At 35.4% G+C, this 22,354-nt stretch overlaps 1 protein-coding gene across 1 annotated transcript; it reads left to right on the plus strand.

Moving 5' to 3' along the window:
• Positions 1 to 308: 308 nt before the first annotated feature.
• On the plus strand, positions 309 to 5,045 carry LOC105862118 (olfactory receptor 4F4). Its single transcript, XM_012748163.3, has 2 exons — positions 309 to 434; positions 4,074 to 5,045. Exons 1-2 carry the CDS (start codon positions 309 to 311, stop codon positions 5,043 to 5,045), a joined length of 1,098 nt encoding a protein of 365 aa, XP_012603617.3.
• The last annotated feature ends 17,309 nt before the right edge of the window (positions 5,046 to 22,354 follow it).

The following is a 22,354-nucleotide window of genomic DNA, read 5'->3' on the forward strand; positions in this document are numbered from 1 at the left end:
AGGTAGACACTATGTTACAATTCTATTTCTTTTTCAGTTTGATTGTCAATATATTTTGTACCATGTTATTTAAGAAATTGACTCTAGCACTTTGTATAATGCAAAATTTATCTATGTTCCAATTTTAACAGCACAATGCTATTTCCTTTGCAGTCTTCCTCAAACATTTCTTGATTCACTCTAACAAAGCATCTATAGTTCAAAAAGTATTGGAAGGGACTTATTTCCTGGAGGAGGGTACCCAACTGAGATCTCAAAAGCTTATTTAATGCGCCTGCTCTTAAGCTAAGGTGCTTAGGACCAAGAAGATGATGGACATCTTTTTGATAAAACCTGGAAACCCCGGTGGTCGAAGAACACAACTAAAACATCACTTGGATGTATTTCAAGAAACATTGATTGCTGTGACTCAGCTCATTTTTAACTACTGCATGGTAATTGAAGCTGCAAAATAAAATGACATTATAAGACATGAAATTTGAGACTTTTTTTTATTATTGGTTAAAGTATTTTTCCTATATTTTCTCCACAAACTGATCATCAAAGTTCTAAGCTATCCTCTTTTTTATAAAATCTAAGTATTATTTATTATCTTATTAACCTATTTGGATTTTAATTTTACAACTTTATTTTATTTGTTTTACTATAATTCTTTTAAAATCACCTTTAGACTTAATGAGACAATAAAAATATCTAAATGGACCTAGAAACTGTGGCAATATTCATTAACTCAAGAAGATTCTATGTGTTTTCTCTAATAGCCAAGGGAAAACTTGGGAGACTATAAGAGTTAGTTTCAGTACTCAAAGCTCAGGCTGACTATTCCCAAATCTCTTCACCTGGTCACTTTCATAAAAGGCTCTTAATTAACCAAGTGGTTTACTAAGGAGAACAACTCATGTAAATACTGTTCTCTTGAAAATTTATGCTTTGAGAGAGTACAAATAAAAAGGAAATCTGTACTCCTGTTTCTCTGAAAATAGCTGTAATCTCTTCCAGTTATGGAGAAGGTAGGTGGAATGATGAAACTGAAATAAATTATTAGAATTAAACAAACTGTAGCACTTTATTGACAATGAGATGCTTCTACTGCTAGGAATCCATTCTCCAGAATTCAGTTATGTGTTTATCTTCAGGGAAAATGGACAGATCCATTTAGATTCATATAGAGTTGGCTTAAATACTCAGAAGAGTTAATATTAATAATGTTTATAAGGATAACCCTTGTTAACGTGTTATACTGCCAACAATTGTCAAATCCTTTGCCTGACTCTTCTGGGCTAATTTATGCTTTCCTCTCTATTTAGTGGTCTTTTTCCTTACCTTCCCCCAAATGCATTGTTTTCTTGCCCACTTTCTTCCCTCCTTTTTATACTCCAATGAAACCTGGTTTTGAATACCTCTTTCACATAAAAGTACAAACCAAACTTTTTAGAGTTGTGAGAATTTTGAGAGTTTTTGATGGAGTGAACTCATTTTTAAAAAACAGAAAAACTAAGACTCACAGATTTTTCAAATGACATGCCCAAGATCACACAATGAATTTGTGCTAGAGCCCAAATCCCTGACATCCATCTCAGTGAGACTATAGAGACACAGGTATTTTTCTTTAAAGAGGGTTAAAAGATGTTTAAGGAAAACATATAAAATTCTGATGGTTGAATTCCAAGCTTACACTAGGGTATGGGGAAGGATTTTGTTTTTCAATTGTGGCTGACTCTACATGGTTGCTACAAGTGTATAAGAATCTGGAGAACTCCTTTAATAAACCTAAACTTAATGTTCAACTTAGAATCAATAGCAATCCTTCTAAAACTTATTGAATCATTTCTGAAGGGTGAGAAATGAGATTTGAAAGGACTGTGGTGATGAAGGATTCCCTGTAGCTGAGAATCCCATGTTATCACTCTCCCCTCAGCAGCATAAACTCAGGATATGAGATGTCTTAATTAAGTGAGCAAGAAATTCCTTTTGCTGAAGTGTGGCATTCCTAAATTCTTACTTGCTACCTTGATAGAAAGTCTTTTTGTTACAGATGAGAAGAACCATCATTCTTGCTGTATTTCCTATGGAGATATAACTTCAAGTTTGTCTTTCTCTATCAGTGAAATGAAATGGTTATATACCACTAAATATCTAAGGTCTATTCCATTACATACTTTGATTCTAAAGAAACATCCCAACCAGTCATGTCAGAAATTATCTCACAATAGGAATCCTATCCTCTGAATTTTTAATGATTAGTAAGATTATATTTATAACTTTGCTAAGCAGAAGGGAACCAAAGTGAGTATTCATGACTTATTTCACTATTAGACTTCTCTTCATTCTTGAAAAGAAATTTAGAATCACTAAATTTTTATAGGACTTTGAAAACAGTAATGTGGTGTTTGGGGTGGGTAGGCCTAAGGAATAAGATTCAAGGTAATGAAAAGTATAATTTTCAAGGGCCATGGAATAACTGTTAAGAAAATGGCAAAATCAATAATAGTATTCTTCAAAAAAATTTGGCAAGTATAACTCTGTATACTTTCATGTCTCCCATGGGATATTATCCATCAATTTCCACTTCTCTATTTTACATCTTACTTGCCCATTAACTCTTAAGCATAATCCATTAAGTATTCTCATGGATATGCTTCACCTTCAAAATACCTTTCATGTGCTACTTCACTTCACTGCAAAACTTTTTGAAACAGTAGTTATTGTCTCTTCAATGCACCATTGAAATAGATTTCTAAACTCATGTCCAACAGTCACTGTTCAATCTCTCTCCTAACAGATAGCAACCAACAATGATGTTCCTCAAATATCTCCACATGTCTAAACAATTATCACAATTCTTTACCTCCTTCATAATTTATTCCTGCTCCTAAAAGTGATCTCTGTGTTATATTTTATGCTAGCACTTGTTATAATTATTATCAAAGTGAAAGCCATCCAAAATGCTCCTAATTACTCAGAATGAAAATATTGGAATATTTTTTCATCTTCCACATCTTGCTGATAAATTTTCTGCTATTACTACTTTAATGATGGCGATTATATATTGACCACATACTACGTGCTAGAAAATTTATATACATGGTTACAGCCAATCCTCACAGCACTCCTATGAAGTAGTGCAATTCATTTATCTTTCCACATGTGGCCATAAGAGTCGAAGCATTTAAGTGCCTAGTTCATGGTCATGCAGCTACATAGTGAACCCAGGATTTGAACCTAGGCCTCCTAGCACACAAGGTCACATCTTAACCACTATAATGTGTAGCTTGATAGGCCCTCACAAATCATCACTCACCCCTTTCCTGTTCACACAACCACAACCTGCAATCATTACCTATTGTTGAGCTTAAAACAATCAGTTGGCTTTATTTCCAAGCTTCCCGTTTCTAATTCACATTGCGGCCAGAGTTAATTTATTAACCAATTGTTTACAATTCCTCAATAGTTCTTTATCATCTCCATAATAAAACAAATCACTTACAAACCATTCCATAATCCCTTTCCAATTTTAACTCCTATTAACTCCTTCACACTTTCTCTCATGTAAACTTTGTTGCATTTTTCTCACTCTACCTTTGAATTCCCATTCTTTTATCCTCTCTCACTTTCTAAATCTCATATTTTTTAAGTTTAATTTCTTATTGTTCTTTTCATTTTTCATCTTTCATTTTGGCATATCTCTTTTTCTCCTAAGAATGTTAATATCACAGATGACATAAGATACATGCTACGGAATATAAACTGTCTTGAAGTTCAGAGAAAAAGGAGATTAAATGTAGGATTATAGTATAGACTTAATCTGGAAGACAGGATAGCATAAACAATGATTTTCTATTAAGAATAAGCCTAACATGAGTGGTGACACTGAGAAGACTGTGATAACTTAACTATAAAGCATAGCCAAGAAAGTAGTGTGGGATAAAATCATGAGTTCTGGCTGTTGAATTATGAAAGCTGTTATGTAATGAACCATAGAAAGTCATTATAAGAGTGAGCAGAATGTTACAAAGTGAGGCTTTGAATTTGACTATAACAATTCTGACTTCCTTCTCATTCTCTTCTCCAAGGCAACTGCAGAGACTATATCCTGGAATGAATCAATGAGTAAAACAAATCACTCTGTGGTGGCTGAGTTCATTTTACTGGGACTCTCTAATTCTTGGGAACTCCAGATTTTCCTATTTGTGTTGTTTTGTGTCTTCTATGGTGGAATTGTGTTTGGAAACCTTCTTATTGTCATAACAGTGGCTTCTGACTCCCACCTTCACTCCCCCATGTACTTCCTGCTAGCCAACCTCTCACTCATTGATCTGTGTCTGTCTTCAGTCACAGCCCCCAAGATGATTACTGACTTCTTCAGTCAACGCAAAGTCATCTCTTTTAAGGGCTGCCTTGCTCAGATATTTTTTCTTCACTTTTTTGGTGGAAGTGAGTTAGTGATCCTCATAGCCATGGCTTTTGACAGATATGTAGCCATCTGTAAACCCCTACGCTACACTACAATTATGCGAGGCAACATATGTGTTGGCATTGCGGCTGCAGCATGGGGAACTGGCTTCCTCCACTCAGTAAGCCAGTTGGCCTTTGCAGTGCACTTACCCTTCTGTGGTCCCAATGAGGTTGACAGTTTTTATTGTGACCTTCCTAGGATAATCAGACTCACCTGTACAGACACCTACAGGCTAGAAATCATGGTCATTGCTAACAGCGGTGTGCTCACTGTGTGCTCTTTTGTTCTCCTAATCATCTCCTACACTATTATCCTGATGACCATCCAGTATCACCCTTCAGGTAGATCATCCAAGGCTCTGTCCACTTTGACTGCTCACATAACAGTAGTTTTTTTGTTCTTTGGACCATGTATCTTCATTTATGCCTGGCCATTCCCCATCAAGTCATTAGATAAATTTCTTGCTGTGTTTTATTCTGTTGTCACTCCTCTCTTGAACCCAATTATATACACACTGAGAAACAAAGACATGAAAACTGCAATGAGATGGCTGAGACAATGGAACGTGAATTCTACTGTCAAGTCTTAGATCTTATATAACTATGGGATTAATCTGAGATAGTGACATATAGTGAAGTTGGTAAAATATTTAGTAAAGCTTATGAAAACTTCACCTTCCATTTTCATATAACTTAGTAAATGTCAAAGAGCTTTCACATATAGTGTCTCCATTTGTCCTTCAACAACATTATATGTTATGTTTTTAGATATAGATGCAAAGTTAATGTCATGCTTTCAAAATATTACTTCACTTCTCAAAACAATGGAAGGCTTATGCCTTTTCATATTTTAGTACTTGTGTACATCTGTGCCTTCTTGAGAGATCTTGTGTTTAACAGAAGAAATAAGTTTCTGCTAGCTGGCTTGTAAAATTTTTATTTGGTTCCATCAGCAGTGTACAAGTGTTCCTATCTCTCCGCATCCATGCCAGCATTTGTTATTTTGGGACTTTCTGATAAAAGCCATTCTCACTGGAGTTAGATGATATTTCATTGTGATTTGCATTTGCATTTCCCTAATGATTAGAGATGTTAAGCACTATTTTATATGTTTGCTGGCCATTATTCTATCTTCTTTTGAAAATTTTCAGTTCATGTCCTTTGCCCACTTTTTGATGGGGTTGTTTGATTTTTTTCGTATTAATTTTCTTAAGTTCTATATAGATTCTTGTTATCAGCCTTTTATCGTATGTGTAGCATGCAAATATTTTCTCCCATTCAGTAGGTTGCTCTAATGATAGTTTCCTTGGCTGTGCAGAAGCTTCGTAATTTAATCAGGTCCCATTTATTTATTTTTGTTGCTGCTGTGATTGCTTTGGGGGTATTCTTCATAAATTCTTTGCCTAGGCCTGTGTCTATAATAGTTTTTGGAGATATCTCAAAGAAATAAAAATAGAAATGCCATTTGATCCAGCAATCCCACTCCTAGGCATATACCCAAAGGAAAAAAAGATACTCTATAACAAAGACATCTCCACTCGAATGTTTATGTTAGCACAATTCACAATTGCAAAAATGTGGAAACAACCCAAGTGCCCATCGATACATGAGTGAATTAATAAAATGTGGTATATGTATACCATGGAATACTACTCAACTACAAAAAATGATGTTGAACTAGCACCTCTTATATTATCCTGGATAGAGCTTGAGCCCATCCTTCGAAGTGAGGTATCACAAGAATGGAAAAACAAGCACCACATGTACTTGCCATCAAATTGGTACTAACTGATCAACACTATGGTGCTCACATGGAAGTAATAGTCACTGGGGTGCCAGTCAGGTGGGAGGCAGGTGGTGGGGGTGGGTAAACTCACAACTAATGGATGTAGAGAACATTATATGAGGGAAGGTAATGCTTGTAGCCCTGGCTTGGGTGAAGCAAAGGCATTATTATGTAACCAAAATGTTTGTACCCACATAATATTCTGAAATTTAACAAAATAAAAAAAAAATAAATGCTTTTCTAATACACCCTATATGAAATATTTTTAAATAAAATCTTATCTTTTTTGCACATTAAAAAAAATTTATTTGGCTCATTTTCTTTAAAAACTTCAAGGAAAAAAAACTGCCATATGCCTAACTCAAAAATATATTTAGTGATAAGGTGATATATATGTCTACTTTTAGGAGGCTTAAAAAATAAACTCTTCTCATTGCAATAGTGCATATTTCATGTCCTACCACCATAGCAACCCATAACTATAAGTGCATTAATAGGAATCATAGGAAGAATAAATCTGCCAATGTGAAATTTGCCTGTACGTACTTGGCATCCTATGGTATATGACAATTCCCCATGGGCAGTAAAAAGAATTTATATGCATCCAATCTCCTTGGCACAAGGTATAGATCTTGGATATATGTCATTTTCCACGGTTAACTTTTAAATGCACAGGCTTTAAAGTAAAAAAATAAGTTGGGTTTAACTCTATTTATCCCTTATTAATTATAATTTTGGGTGTATTACTTAAATTTCATAAGCTTTAGTTTTCATATTTGTAAAAGGGTGATAATAGCACTTATTACATATGGTTATTATGAGGGATAATGAGACAATAGATATAAATCAGATAGCACAACTTGTAGCATATCCAGCACTCAATAAATATTAAATACTATTATAATTATTATATAAATTCTACATATTAACAAAGCCAAAAGTTCTCAGCCTTTATTTTTTTCCCACCATGCTTGTAGGTATGACACATTCCAATCTTAACACATGATCATTTGGGGCATTGTATAAAATTAAATATTCTAAGGGGGAAACAATGTAATTTGTGAAAGTGTGGCTTAAATTAGTAGATAAGGAGAGTCAGATGTTAAGAGGGCTAAAATAATGTTACTCCAGGAAAAATAAAATAGAAAATCTATGAGTGGGTTAAAAAACATAGGAAAATTAGTATATGATAATGACAATATCTCAGATCAGTGGGAAAAGGAAAGACCTATTAATGTGATGGTGGAATAACTGGATAGCGATATGGGAAAAGATATATTGGATCTATTCATCATTTCATATGCCAGGACAATTTCTAAATGAATTAAAGACATAAATCTTAAAAGAAACTATATAGGTATGAAAAGAAAACATGAGTTAATATCTTTATAATTTATAAATATGGTAAAGATTGATAACATGGACTATATCAAATTAATTTCTAAGTGCATGATAAAACTATCAAATATAAAAAGGAAAATGAGAAGTATTTACAATCCATATCACAAAGAGTAATAGTTGTAACATATGAAGAATTTCTTTTTTAAAAACCAACAAATAGAAAAATGGGCAAAGATATGAACTTACAGTTCATACATAAGCAGATGCAATTTTAAATAGATGAAAAATGTTCAAGCTCTCTCATGTTAAGATATGTGCAAGGTAATATGATACATAAATATCAATTTGATTACATATGAAATATATGGCCTCAATATTTAATAATACAACCTTTTTAGGAAGCTGTCCAGAAAGAGGCAATCATGCATTTTTGGTGAGAATACAAAATGGTACAACCTGTTGGCAATATCTAGAAATATTAACATGTTACTCAATTTGATGTAACAATTTTCTATCCTACAGATGTATTGGCAAAAATACAAAATAACCAATGTACAAAACCATTCATTGAAACATTGTTTTTAATGGCTAAAGGGTGAAAAATATCCAAATGATGACCAGTAAGGGCTTCTTACATAAAGTATACACAATGAAGTATTAAACTACTATAAAAGTGAATGAGAAGCCAAGCATGATGGCTCACGCCTATAATCCTAGCACTCTGGGAGGCCAACCCCAGAGGATCGTTTGAGTGGTGGAGCTCAAAACCAGCCTGAGCAAGAGTAAGACCCTGTCTCTACTAAAAAAAATAGAAATAAATTATATGGACAACTAAAAAACATATATATATATATATATAAAATTAGCCAGGAATGGTGGCACATGCCTGTAGTCTCACCTAGTTGGGAGGCTGAAGTAGGAGGATCACTTAAGACCAGGAGTTTGAGGTTGCTGTGAGCTAGGCTGATGCTGCAGCACTCTAGCCCAGGCAACAGAGTGAGACTCTGTCTCAAAAAAGAAAAAAAAAGTGGAAAAAAGGAAGATGGCGGACGAATAACATCGCCAGACAGAGTGTCTCTGCAGAAAAGACAGATTCTAGCAGAAATTAGAGGAAAGAAGCAAGAAGGCGAGCATGCAGCAGACAAGGGCCGGAAGGAGGGGTACCTGAGACCCCGGGAGACTCCACGGGAGGAGGTTGCGGAGGAGAACTGGAGGCTGAGACCACCAGAGCAGCCCGGAGACCAGCAACAAGGGTAGGTGGATTTGCTGTTTCCCCTCCCCTGCATTTGGGACTGCTGGTGGGCTCCCCAGCAGGTGGAGACACCTGCGGACACCAGCCCAGAGACTGCCGCCGCCAGCCAGCAGTGAGCCTGTAGCAGACGTGGCACCAGGTTCCCAATTTCCTCCAGGCACCTCCGTGTGCACAGACCCGAGCCGCGCGGCAGGCTCCTCCTCCACTCCGCCAACCCTACCCGAGGCTGCCCAGAGAGACAATACAGCCACCAGCCGGAGGCACCTCCAAGAAACGGGACCTTCCCATTTGGGACCCTACAGCTGACTCAGAGAAACTCAGACTGTGAGCTCCCTACCCGCCCGCACTCCCAGGTGCTGCTGGCATGGTGTTCCCAGGAGAACGGTGCCGACTCAGAGGCTGAGAGACATAGACCCAGCTTGGGCTCCCTGTGGGTGAATTGGGACCGGAAATCCTCTCCCTGGTGGGGATACAGTTTGAACTCTGGGACCCAGAGGTCGGACCTGCAGACCAGATGCCCTGCAATGAGGGCTAGCATTGCCCGGGGCACAGAAGGGTTATACATGAACAGCCTACTGAGGTGTGTGTGCCTCCAGGGGAGGATCAGCATCCTAGAGGGCAACCCTCCTCCCAGGAGGAGGCCATGCGCCCAGCCCAGGTGGCTTTCCTGTGCAGGGAACCTCCCCACTGACATCACAGTCCCGGGAGGCCTGGTGGCTTGTGGTCTGGCCTGCTGGCAGAGGCCCAGGAGTAGCTGCAGAGTTGGAGAGGGTGGAAAGAAGCGAGGCCCGCTCTAGACTGCGGGTCTCAGACAGCCCCACCGCACATGCAGAATCTCTGACGGACCAGGGCCATTCCAGCCCCTTCCTGACAGCTTTTCCTGGAAGCAGAGAAGAGAACTTTAACCCCTGCTAACGGCCTGAGGGCAGGCTTACCCAACCCAGCTCTGCCCAGAACAAGAGCTGATAACAGGACACAAAATCAACAGCATAGCCTGTTCCTCCAAGCAAACGCCACCTACTGACAGGGACAGCATCCTGCACAGCCTTTTCACGGCACCCACTGACTCAATATACAGGGAGTGGTCCAATTTCACCCACAGACACCACCTAACGCCTCAGAAACTAAACAAGCTGTGTGAATACCCAAACAATAACTTAAGGAAAGAAACAACAACTGATCGACATGGGAAGAAATCAGCAAAGGAACTCGGGAAATATGAAGAACGAAACGGAAAACACACCCGCAAAGAGGAGCACAAGCCCACTAGAAATAGACACCAACCAAAATAAGGCAACCAATATGACAGAAGAGGAATTTCGTATGTGGATCATAAGAACACTCACCGAGCTGAAACAACAACTCAATAACCAACATAAAGAAACCACAAAAAGCCTCCAGGATATGGAAAAAGAAATAGACACAATGAAGAAAAGTGTAACCGAACTCCTGGAAATGAAGAATCAATTCAAGGAACTACAAAATAGAGTGGAAAGTCTCAAGAACAGGGTAGATCAAACAGAAGAAAGAATCTCAGAGCTTGAAGATAACACCCTCTAATTAAATAAATCAGTCACAGAAATAGAGCAGAGAAACGAGAGAAAAGAGCAAAGCCTACAAGAGCTGTGGGATTATGTGAAGAAACCTAATGTGAGGGTCATAGGCTTACCAGAAGGGGAAGAAGACAACACTCAAGGGTTGGACAAGCTGTTTAAAGATATAATAGAGGAAAATTTCCCAGGCCTTGCTCAAAATCTTGATATACAAGTTCAAGAAGCTCAGAGGACCCCTGGCAGATTCAACGCAAACAGGAAGACGTCACGAAATGCAGTAATCAGATGACCAAAGTATCAACTAAAGAGGCCCTTCTAAGAGCTGTAAGACAAAAGAAGCAAGTAACATACAAGGGAAAGCCAATTCGAGTAACATCAGACTTCTCTAATGAAACGTTACAAGCAAGGAGAGACTGGGGCCCCATTCTCACTCTTTTGAAACAAAACAATGCCCAGCCTAGAATATTATTCCCTGCAAAACTAAGCTTCGTATATGAAGGAGAAATAAAAACATTCTCAGACAAGCAAAGGCTCAGAGAATTCACCAAGACAAGACCAGCCCTACAAGAAGTACTTAAAACAGCGTTACGCACGGAACATCATAATAATAACCCACGAATATAAAAACAACCAAAACCTAAAGATATTAAAGGCCAGATATTACAATGGCTCAAGAAAGAAATCATAGCAACAACATCCAACCCAACAGAATGATCAGTAATCTACCTTACCTATCAGTTCTCTCAATAAATGTGAATGGCTTAAACTCTCCACTCAAGAGACATAGGCTGGCTGAATGGATAAGAAAATACAGGCCAGTATATGCTGTCTTCAGGAAACACATCTAACCTGCAAGGATGCATATAGACTAAAAATAAAAGGGTGGAGATCAATATTCCAAGCAAATAGAAGCCAAAAGAAGGCTGGTGTGGCAGTTCTAATTTCAGACAATTTAGTTTTTAAACCAACAAAAGTAGTAAAAGACAAAGAGGGTCATTATATAATGGTGAAGGGCACAGTCCAACAAGAAGAGATAACAATTTTAAATATATATGCACCCAACTTAGGTGCACCCAGATTCATAAAGCAAACCTTACTGGAGCTAAGCAAATGGATTAATAGCAGCTCCATAATCGCCGGAGATTTCAACACCCCACTGACGGCACGAGACAGATCCTCCAAACAGAAAATTAATAAAGAAATAATGGACTTAAACAAAACTCTAGAACAATTGGGTCTGACTGACATTTACAGAACATTCTACCCAAAATCCACTGAATATACGTTCTTCTCATCAGCTCACGGGACATTCTCTAAGATTGATCATATCCTAGGACTCAAAGAAAATCTCAAGAAAATTTAAAAAATGGAAATAATACCATGTACCTTCTCAGATCACAGTGGAATAAAACTAGAAATCAACCCTAACAGAAACTCACATTTCTACACAAAAACGTGGAAATTAAACAACCTCCTACTAAATGATTACTTCATAAAGGAAGAAATCAAGACAGAAATAAAAAAATTCTATGAAGAAAATGACAATGGAGAGACAAGTTATCAACTCTTCTGGGACACAGCTAAAGCAGTTGTGAGAGGAAAGTTTATCTCCATAAATGCCTATAACCAAAAGACAAGAAGATGACAAATAGACAATCTAATGAAACGACTCAAAGAGCTGGAAAAAGAAGAACAGACCAACCCCAAACCCAGCAGAAGAAGTGAAATCAACAACATCAAATCAGAACTAAACGAAATTGAAAACAGGGAAGCTATTCAGGAGATTAATAAAACAAAAAGTTGGTTCTTTGAAAAAATAAACAAAATTGACACACCATTGGCTAAGCTAACGAAAAGCAGAAAAGAGAAATCTCTAATAAGCTCCATCAGGAATAAAAAAGGAGATATCACAACTGATCCCAAAGAGATACAAGATACAATTTATGAATACTACAAAAATCTTTATGCACACAAACTAGAAAATGTGGAGGAAATGGACAATTTTCTAGAAACACACAGCCTCCCTAGGCTCAACCAGGAAGAAATAGATTCCCTGAACAGACCAATCTCAACAGCTGAAATAGAAACAGCAATTAAAAATCTCCCTAAAAAGAAAAGTCCCGGTCCAGATGGCTTCACACCTGAATTTTACCATACTAACAAAAAAGAACTAGTACCTATCTTGCAGAAACTATTCCACAACATCGAGAAGAACGGAAACCTCCCCGACACCTTTTATGAAGCGAATATTACTCTGACACCAAAACCAGGAAAGGATGCAACAAAAAAAGAAAACTACAGACCAATATCCCTAATGAATATAGATACAAACATTTTCAACAAAATCTTAGCTAACCGAATCAAGACACTTATCAAAAAAATAATCCACCAAGACCAAGTGGGCTTCATCCCAGGGATGCAGGGATGGTTCAACATACGTAAATCTATAAATGCAATTCACCACATAAACAGAAGCAAAAACAAAGACCACATGATTCTTTCAATATATGCAGAAAAAGCTTTTGACAAAATTCAACACTCTTTCATGATACGAACACTTAAGAAAATAGGCATAGAAGGGACATACCTAAAAATGATACAAGCCATACATGACAGGCCCATAGCCAACATCATACTGAATGGGGAAAAACTGAAAGCATTCCCACTTAAAACTGGAACCAGACAAGGCTTTCCGCTATCTCCACTTCTGTTCAACATAGTGCTGGAAGTCTTGGCTACAGCAATCAGACAGGAAAATGGAATCAAAGGTATCCAAAGAGGGGCAGAAGGGATCAAACTTTCACTGTTTGCTGATGATATGATATTGTATCTAGAAAACCCCAAAGATTCAACCAAGAAACTCCTGGAACTGATCAATGAATTTAGTAAAGTCTCAGGATACAAAATCAATACACAGAAATCAGAGGCATTCATATACGCCAACAACAATCTAATTGAGAACCAAATCAAAGACTCAATTTCCTTCACGATAGCAACAAAGAAATTAAAGTACCTAGGAATATACTTAACCAAGGAGGTAAAAGACCTCTACAGGGAGAACTATGAAACACTGAGGAAGGAAATAGCAGAGGATGTAAACAGATGGAAATCCATACCGTGCTCATGGATTGGCAGACTCAATATCATCAAAATGTCTATACTACCCAAACTGATCTACAGATTCAATGCAATACCTATTAAAATCCCATCAGCATTCTTCACAGATATAGAAAAAATAATTTTACGCTTCGTATGGAACCAAAGAAGACCCCGAATATCAAGAGCAATTCTAGGCAACAAAGACAAAATGGGAGGCATTTATATACCAGATATCAAACTATACTACAAAGCTGTAGTAATTAAAATAATATGGTATTGGCACAAAAATAGGAATATTGACCAGTGGAACAGATGTGAGAATCCTGATATAAAATCATCCTCATATAGCCATCTAATCTTTGACAAAGCAGACAAAAACATATGCTGGGAAAAAGAATCCCTTTTCAATAAATGGTGCTGGGAAAACTGGATAGCCACCTGTAGAAGGCTAAAACAGGACCCACACCTTTCACCTCTCACAAAAACCAACTCACGCTGGATAACAGACTTAAACCTAAGGTATGAAACTATTAGAACTCTAGAGGAAAAAGTTGGAAACACTCTCCTAGACATCGACCTGGGCAAAGAGTTTATGAAGAAGTCCCCAAAGGCAATCACAGCAGCAACAAAAATAAATAAATGGGACATGATCAAACTACAAAGCTTCTGCACAGCCAAAGAAATAGTCATGAAAGTAAACAGACAACCTACAGAATGGGAGAAAATTTTTGCATCCTATGCATCCGATAAGGGACTGATAACTAGAATATACTTAGAACTCACGAAAATCAGGAAGAAAAAATCAAATAACCCCATTAAAAAGTGGGCAAAGGACTTGAACAGAAACTTTTCTAAAGAAGACAGAAGAATGGCCAACAAACATATGAAGAAATGCTCAACATCTCTAATCATCAGGGAAATGCAAATCAAAACCACAATGAGATATCACTTAACCCCAGTGAGAATGGCCTTTATCAAAAAGTCTCCAAATAATAAATGCTGGCGTGGTTGTGGAGAGAGAGGAACACTCCTACACTGCTGGCGGGACTGCAAACTAGTTCAACCTCTGTGGAAAGCAATATGGAGATACCTTAAAGCGATACAAGTGAATCTACCATTTGATCCAGCAATCCCATTGCTGGGTATCTACCCAAATGATCCAGTGACACTCTACAAAAAAGACACCTGCACTCGAATGTTTATAGCAGCACAATTCATAATCGCAAGGCTGTGGAAACATCCCAAGTGCCCATCAATCCAAGAATGGATTAATAAAATGTGGTATACTCCATGTATACCATGGAGTACTATTCAGCTCTAAGAAACAATGGTGATATAGCACATCTTATATTTTCCTGGTTAGAGCTGGAACCCATACTACTAAGTGAAGTATCCCAAGAATGGAAAAACAAGCACCAGATATATTCTCCAGCAAACTGGTATTAACTGAGTAGCACCTAAGTGGACACATAATTACTACAGTAATAGGGTATTGGGCAGGTGGGAGGGGGGAGGAGGGCAGGTATATACATACATAATGAGTGAGATGTGCACCATCTGGGGGATGGTCATGATGGAGACTCAGACTTTTGGGGGGAGGGGGCGGAATGGGCATTTATTGAAACCTTAAAATCTGTACCCCCATAATATGCCGAAATAAAAAATAAATAAATAAAAAAAGTTTGAAAAAAGCCCTCCCCCCAAAAAAAAAGTGAATGAGGAATATCTTTAAATACTGCTCTGGAATAATCTACAAGGTATATCTTAAGTGAAAACAGTAAGCTGCAAAACAGTATGTCCAGAATGCTAATTTTTATCTGAAAACAAAGATACAGATTTATATTTTTATATAATTTATAAATAATTTATAAATAATTTATAAATATATCTTTACAAATATTTAAATAAACATATTTTAAATGGTAAACAAAAATAATGAAATGTTTTCTTCTGGCAGGAGGAGGAAACAAGGCAAGGCACAGGGATAAAACCAAGGCTTTTCTGAATATATCTTATAGTTTTGATTTGGAGTTATGTATGAAAAACTATGCTGCATAGTTTAAAAGAAATTAAATCAACAAGAAAAAAAGTGCTATCTCTAAACATCAAGTTCAAACAAAAACAAGTGATTTAGTAGCATTTTCATTAGGTAGTACAATATCAGAGAAAAGAATTGTTTTACTGGACACTAAAACACAGTCAAAATACTGTGGATTATATCCTGAGGACAAAACATGAAGAACTCAATCTGTCTACTTATTAGCAGTAATATTAGTTTTACTATTTTAAAAGTATTATATGTCAGGATAAATCAAATAAATATGTTAGTACCAATAGAAGTCAATATTTCAGCATTAGAGAAAGGAGATACAAATTAAAGCAGCTAAGTATAATACATGATCTGTGTTCTTTACTTTTAATTAGAAATTAAAGATTATAAGGAGGATTAATGATTATAAACTAATTTATTTTTCTTTTATTAAAAATATAAGTATTTCTTAACACTGTCCACCAAACAGACTTAGAAGCAATGACAGGCCAGCAGTGATGAACATCCTCTAATGTCCTTGTGTGGTTTCAAATACTATTTCCCACCAAAATAAATTTAGAGTTTCTTAGTATTTATTCTGCCTTTCTTATGTGATAATTTTGGGAAGAGGTAACCACATAATTGATGAAGAGAATTTCTTTATAGAAAAATTCAAGTTAATAATTGCATAAGGAATTATAGAATTAGAAAATCACCACTTTGCAGCTCTCAATGACAACCAACAGAAACTAAAACAACTGAGTAGCAGTTTCAGAAGAAAACATGTTAGAAATTAATCAGCTGAGAACACCCGAATCCACTGATTACTTTTCATATCACATGTAATGAATTTACATAAAGTGTAATATAAAATAATTAGAACCAACTGGAAATGAGCCTGATTAATAAAGATTCCCTGTTTAATAACAGTATACAGGAAACGTGAAATAAAGAAACATGCAAGAACACTATGAGGATTTAATAAGATAAACATAGGTATGGAATGCTCAACAGAACAAATAGCCTGGATTATTTAGCAAATACATTGAGTGAATAAGCTGGAGTGAGGAAAATTGGTATAGATTGAAAATATTAATATATATCAACCAATGCAATGTTGAACCTTGTTTAGATCCTAATTCAAATAAACCAACTTCAACAAATGTTTTTGAGACAATAAGGAAAATTTTAAAAAGAACGAGGTATTTGATAATATCAAATATAGACAGACATAGATAATATAGATATGGATATGGATATAGACATAGATAGAAAAGCATAAGAGACAGGTAGGAACTGAGAAACCAAGATTTTGGGAGGAAGAAGATTGTTAATTGAAATGAGGCCAACATCTTGCATACCATTTTGCTCCATAGTGTATTTATCAATTCTTGGCATAGTCAAAAGGCTGAAAAGTCAGCTATGTGGAAACTGCTGAGAGACAGAGAAGACAGCAGAACTTCTAGCAACTTCATCTGGCTAAGGAGCCAAATATCAGAGATGAGGACTATTGAGGCAGAAAGGACATAAGGAGCAGAGTCTTCTAATTGAGTTCATTGAGTCTTCTAATATGTAACCTGGTATATCTCTATTTATTAATATCTATGTCTTCTTTAATTTCTCTCAGCAATGTTATGTAATTTTCACTGAACAATTTTGTTAAATATAATCCTGACTATTTTTGTTTCTGGTATTATTATATATGGAGTTGATTATTTAATTTAATTTCCAAGTATGCTCTACAAACATGAAAATTATATATACTTTTTTATTGATATTGTACCCTATAATGTTGCTAAATTCATGCATCAGATCTAGTCATTACTTTGCAGATTTTTTAGTATTTTCTAAACAAATAATGAAGTCATCTACACATGGAAACGGTTTTTCTAAAATTTTTATTTCTTGTTTTTCTTTTCTTTGTCTCAATACAATGGCTAAGAAGTTCTAAGAGAAGAGATTCTTGCCTTGTTACAAATTTCAGAAGAAAAGTATTTTTTTATAAATTTGTCAATTTCATCTAAGCTGTTAAATGTATTGGCATAGAATTTCAATATTCCTTTATGATCATTTTAATGCTATTAGGATATTCACTGATATCTCCTCTTTCAATCTAATATTGGTCATTTTTGCTCTCTATTTTCCTTGATCAACCCAGCTAAGGAGTTCTCAAGTGTATTAAACAGTTTAAAGATTCAACTCTTGACTTAGTAAATTATGGTAGCTAATTTTATGTTTCACCTTAGCTACGTCACCCAGATATTTGGTCAAATGCTAGTCTAGAAGTTGTTATGAGTGTATTTTTTATTTTATTTATTTTTGTTTCAGAATATTATGGGGGTACAAATATGTTGGTTACATAAATTGCTTTTGTACCATTTGAGTCAAAGTTATAATTGTGCCCATCCCCAAGATAGTGTGCACTGTACACATTAGGTGTGAATTTACCCATCCCCTCCTCCCCTCTCCCACCTGCGTGATTTCTGATGAATGTTATTTCCATATGTGCACATAAGTGTTGATTGATTAGTTCCAATTTAATGGTAATACATGTGGTGTTTGTTTTCCCATTCTTGTGATACTTCACTTATAAGAATGGTCTCCAGCTCCATCTAGAAGAATACAAGAGATATTAGTTCACCATTTTTAATGGCTGAGTAGTACTCCATGGTATACATACATTACATTTTATTAATCCACCCATGCATTGATGGACACTTGGGTTCTTTCCTCTTATTTGCAATTGTGAATTGTGCTGCTATAAACATTTGAGTGCAGGTATCTTTTTTATAGAATGTCTTTTCTGAAACCACACAAGGTTGCACACTATCACCATTTTTATTCAATGAAGCATATCCAAAATGGGACAGACGAGGTCAAACTATTGCTCTTTTCTGACAAGATGGTTTTATATCCTGAAAACCCCAAAGATTCTACCAAGAAACTACTGGAATTGACAAACAAATTCAGCAAAGCCACAGGTTACAAAATCAATGTACACAAATCAGTAGCATTCATATACACCAACAACAGTCAAGCTGAGAACCAAATCAAAGACTCAATACCTTTCACAATTGCAATATTATTTATTAAAGAGACTATCTTTCCCCAAATACATTCTTGGCACACCTGTCAAACTCAATCATATTAATATAGACCTGAGTTTATTTCTGGGCTTTCTATTTTGTTCCATTGGTCTATATATTACACATTTATGTGACAATACCATAATGTTTTAATTACTATAGCTTTGTAGCATATTTTGAAATCAGGTAGTATGATGCTTTCAGTTTTATTCTTTTTGATCAAGATTACTTTGGCTATTCATAGTCTTTTGTGGTTTCATATAAATTTTGGGATTATATATTCTATTTGTGTAAAAAATGTAATTGGGGGCCAGGCACAGTGGCTCACACCTGTAATCCTAGCCCTCTGGGAGTCCAAGGAGGGCAGATTACTCAAGGTCAGGAGTTTGAAACCAGCCTGAGCAAGAGCAAGACCCCGTCTCTACTTATAAATAGAAAGAAATTAATTGACCAACGAAAAATATATAGAAAAAGTTAGCCAGGCATGGTGGCACATGCCTGTAGTCCCAGCTACTCGGGAAGCTGAGGCTGGAGGATTGCTTGAGGAGTTTGAGGTTGCTGTGAGCTAGACTGACGCCACAGCACTCTAGCCCAGGCAACAAAATGAGACTCTGTCTCAAAAAAAAAGAATGTAATTGGGGTTTCAACAGGAATTGCATTAAATCTGTAGATCATTTGTGGTAGTATGGACATTTTAACAATATTAATTATTCTAATCTGTGAATATAGTATATCTGTTCATTTATCTGTATATTCTTTAATTTCCTTCATCAATGTTTTATAATTTTCAATGTATGAGTATTTTACCTCATTGGTTAAGTTTATTACTAAGTATTTTATTATTTTAGTTGCTATAAGAGTAAAATTGTTTTCTTAATTTCCTTTTCTGATGGTTTGTTGTTTGTGTACAAAAACGTGATTGATTTTTTATGTTGATTTTGTATCCTTCAACTTTACTGAATTTGTTTACTAGTTTTAACAGGTTTTTGTTGTTGTTTTGTTGTTGAGTCTTTGGAATTTCTATGTATATAATCATGCCATCTGCACACAGGGATCATTTTACTTCTTTATTTAATTGCTTTTTAATTCTTTTTCTTCTCTGGCTAGGACTTCTGCTATGTTGACAAGAAGTATCAGGAATGAGCATCCTTACCTTATACTGGAGCTTAGAGTTTTTTTCCCATTGATGAGCTTTTCATATGTAGCTTTTATTGTTTCAAGGTAAGTTCTTTCTAAGTCTACTTTTTTAGAGTTTTAATTATGAATGAATGTTAAACCTTGTCATATTCTTTTTCTGTGTCTGTTGAGGTGATCATGTTTTGGGTTTTGTTTTTGTCCTTTCATTTTGTTAATGTGGTGTATTACATTGACTGATTTGTACATGTTGAGCTTTCCTTATATTCCAGGTATAAATCACAATTGATCATGGTGTATGATTCTCTTAAAGTGCTGTTGAATTCTGATTATTAGTATTTTGTTGAGTATTTTGCATCTATGTTCATCAAGGATATTGGCCTGTAGCTTTCTTTTCTTGTGGTGTCATTGGTTTTGATATCAGGATGCTATTGACCTCACAAAATATCAGGATGCTACTGACCTCACAAAGTTTGGAAGTCATCTTTCTTTTTCTATTTTTTGAAAGAGTTTTAGAAGGAAGGATATTAATTCTTCTTTGAATGTTTAGTAGAATTCACCCATGAAGCCATCTGGCCCTGGGCTTTCTTTGTTGGAAAGTTTTTGATTATAGATTCAATTTCAATTGTTATTGATTGTTCAGGCTTTATATTACTTCTTGATTCAGTTTTTGTAGGTTATGTGTTTCTATAACTTTATCCATTTTTTTAGATAATTCAATTGTTGGCATGTAATAGTTCATAATTGTCCCTATGATCTTTTTTATCTCTGAGGCACCCATTGTAATGTCTCCTTTGTCATTTCTTATTTATTTGAGTCTTCTCTTGTTTTCTTAGTCAAGCTAAGGCTTTGTCAATTTTGTTTCTCTTTTCAAAAAAAACAACTCTTGTTGATCTTTTTCTATTATTGTTTTATTCTCTATTTGACTTATTTCTGCTCTAATCTTTATTACTGTCTTCCTTTTGCCAACTTTGTGCTTAGTTTGTTCTTCTTTTTCTAGTTTGTGGAGCTGAAAAGTTAGGTTTGAGATCTTTCTTTTTTTTAAGGTAGACATTTATCACTATAAACTTTCCTCTTACTATTTCTTTTGCTATATCCCATAATATCTGGCATATTTTATTTTGTTTTCATTTGTCTCAAGATACTTTTTAAATTCTCTTTAGATTCCCTCTTTGACCAAATTTGTGTTTAAGAGTATATTGTTTAGTTTTCATTTACCACCGGCCCTCTATGTCTGCATATTCAGCATATGTACAATTCAACTAACCACAGATTGAAAATATTCAAAAATCAAAATAATAAAGATACACCAATACAATAATAAAAATACTAATAACAACAAAGTATAACAGCTATTCACATAACATTTACATTATATTAGGTATTATGAACAAACTAGAGATGATTTAAAGTAGAGGATGTGCACTAGAGAATGTGCATAGGTTATATCAAATACTATGTCATTTTACATAAGGGACTTGGGTATCCATGGATTTTGGTATCTGCACAGTGTCCTGGAACCAATCCCATATGGATACCAAGGGATAACTGTATAATTTTCTAGATGTTATTGATTTTTTAGCTTTATTTCATTGTGGTCAGAAAAGATACTTGGTATAATTTTGATCTTCTTAAAATTATTAAGACTTATTTTGTGACTTAACATGTGATCTATTCAGGAGAATGTTCCATGGGCACTTGAAAAAAATGAGTATTCTACTATTGGGTTGAAAGTTCTATATTTGTCCATTTGATCTATATTATTGCTCAAGTCAGCTGTTTCTGTATTGATTCCTGGATGTTCTATCTTATTATAAAATAAGTGGGGTGTTGAAGCCCCCTACTATTATTGTATTGCTGTCAATTTCTCTCTTTAGATCTATCAATATTTGCTTATATATCTAGTTGCTCTAATGTTGGGTGCTTTTATGATTATAACTGTTGTATCTTCCTTTTTAATTTGCCCTGTTATCATTATATAATGACCTTCTTTTTCTCTACAGATAGCTTTTATTTAAAGCCTATTTTGTCTCATATAAGTATAGCCATCCAGCTTTCTTTGGTTCCCATTTGTATGGATTATCTTCTTCCATCCTTTCACTTTCAGTCTATATGTATTTTTAAATTTAAAATGAGTCTTTTACAGACAGCTTATCACTGGACCTTAGTTTTTAAAAATGAATTTAGACATTCTGCCTTTGATTAGAGAGTTTAATCCACTTGGTAATTTTTGATAGGTGGGGTGAGTAATTACTGATAGGTAAGGATGTATTATTGCCATTTTGTTAATTGATCTTTTTCTATTTTGCTCTTGTTTTGTCCCTCTCTTCCTCTTTTGCTGTTTTCCTTGTTATTTTATAATTTTTGTACTGATTTGATTTGATTCTTTTCTCTTTATCTTTTGTATATCTATTATAAATTTTTTCTTTGTGGTGAGCTCAAAGACTGCAAAAAATATCTTGTAGTTATAACTATCAATTTTAAGTCGATAACAACATAGCTCAATCACATACAAAAACTCTATACTTTTACACTCCCAGACACATATTTTGTGTTTTTATAGTCAGATTTGTTTCTTTTTATATTACATATTCATTAAAAATTTTTAACTTTTATATT

Source organism: Microcebus murinus, chromosome 6 (assembly GCF_040939455.1).
Source record: "Microcebus murinus isolate Inina chromosome 6, M.murinus_Inina_mat1.0, whole genome shotgun sequence".
NCBI classification, from domain to species: domain Eukaryota; kingdom Metazoa; phylum Chordata; class Mammalia; order Primates; family Cheirogaleidae; genus Microcebus; species Microcebus murinus.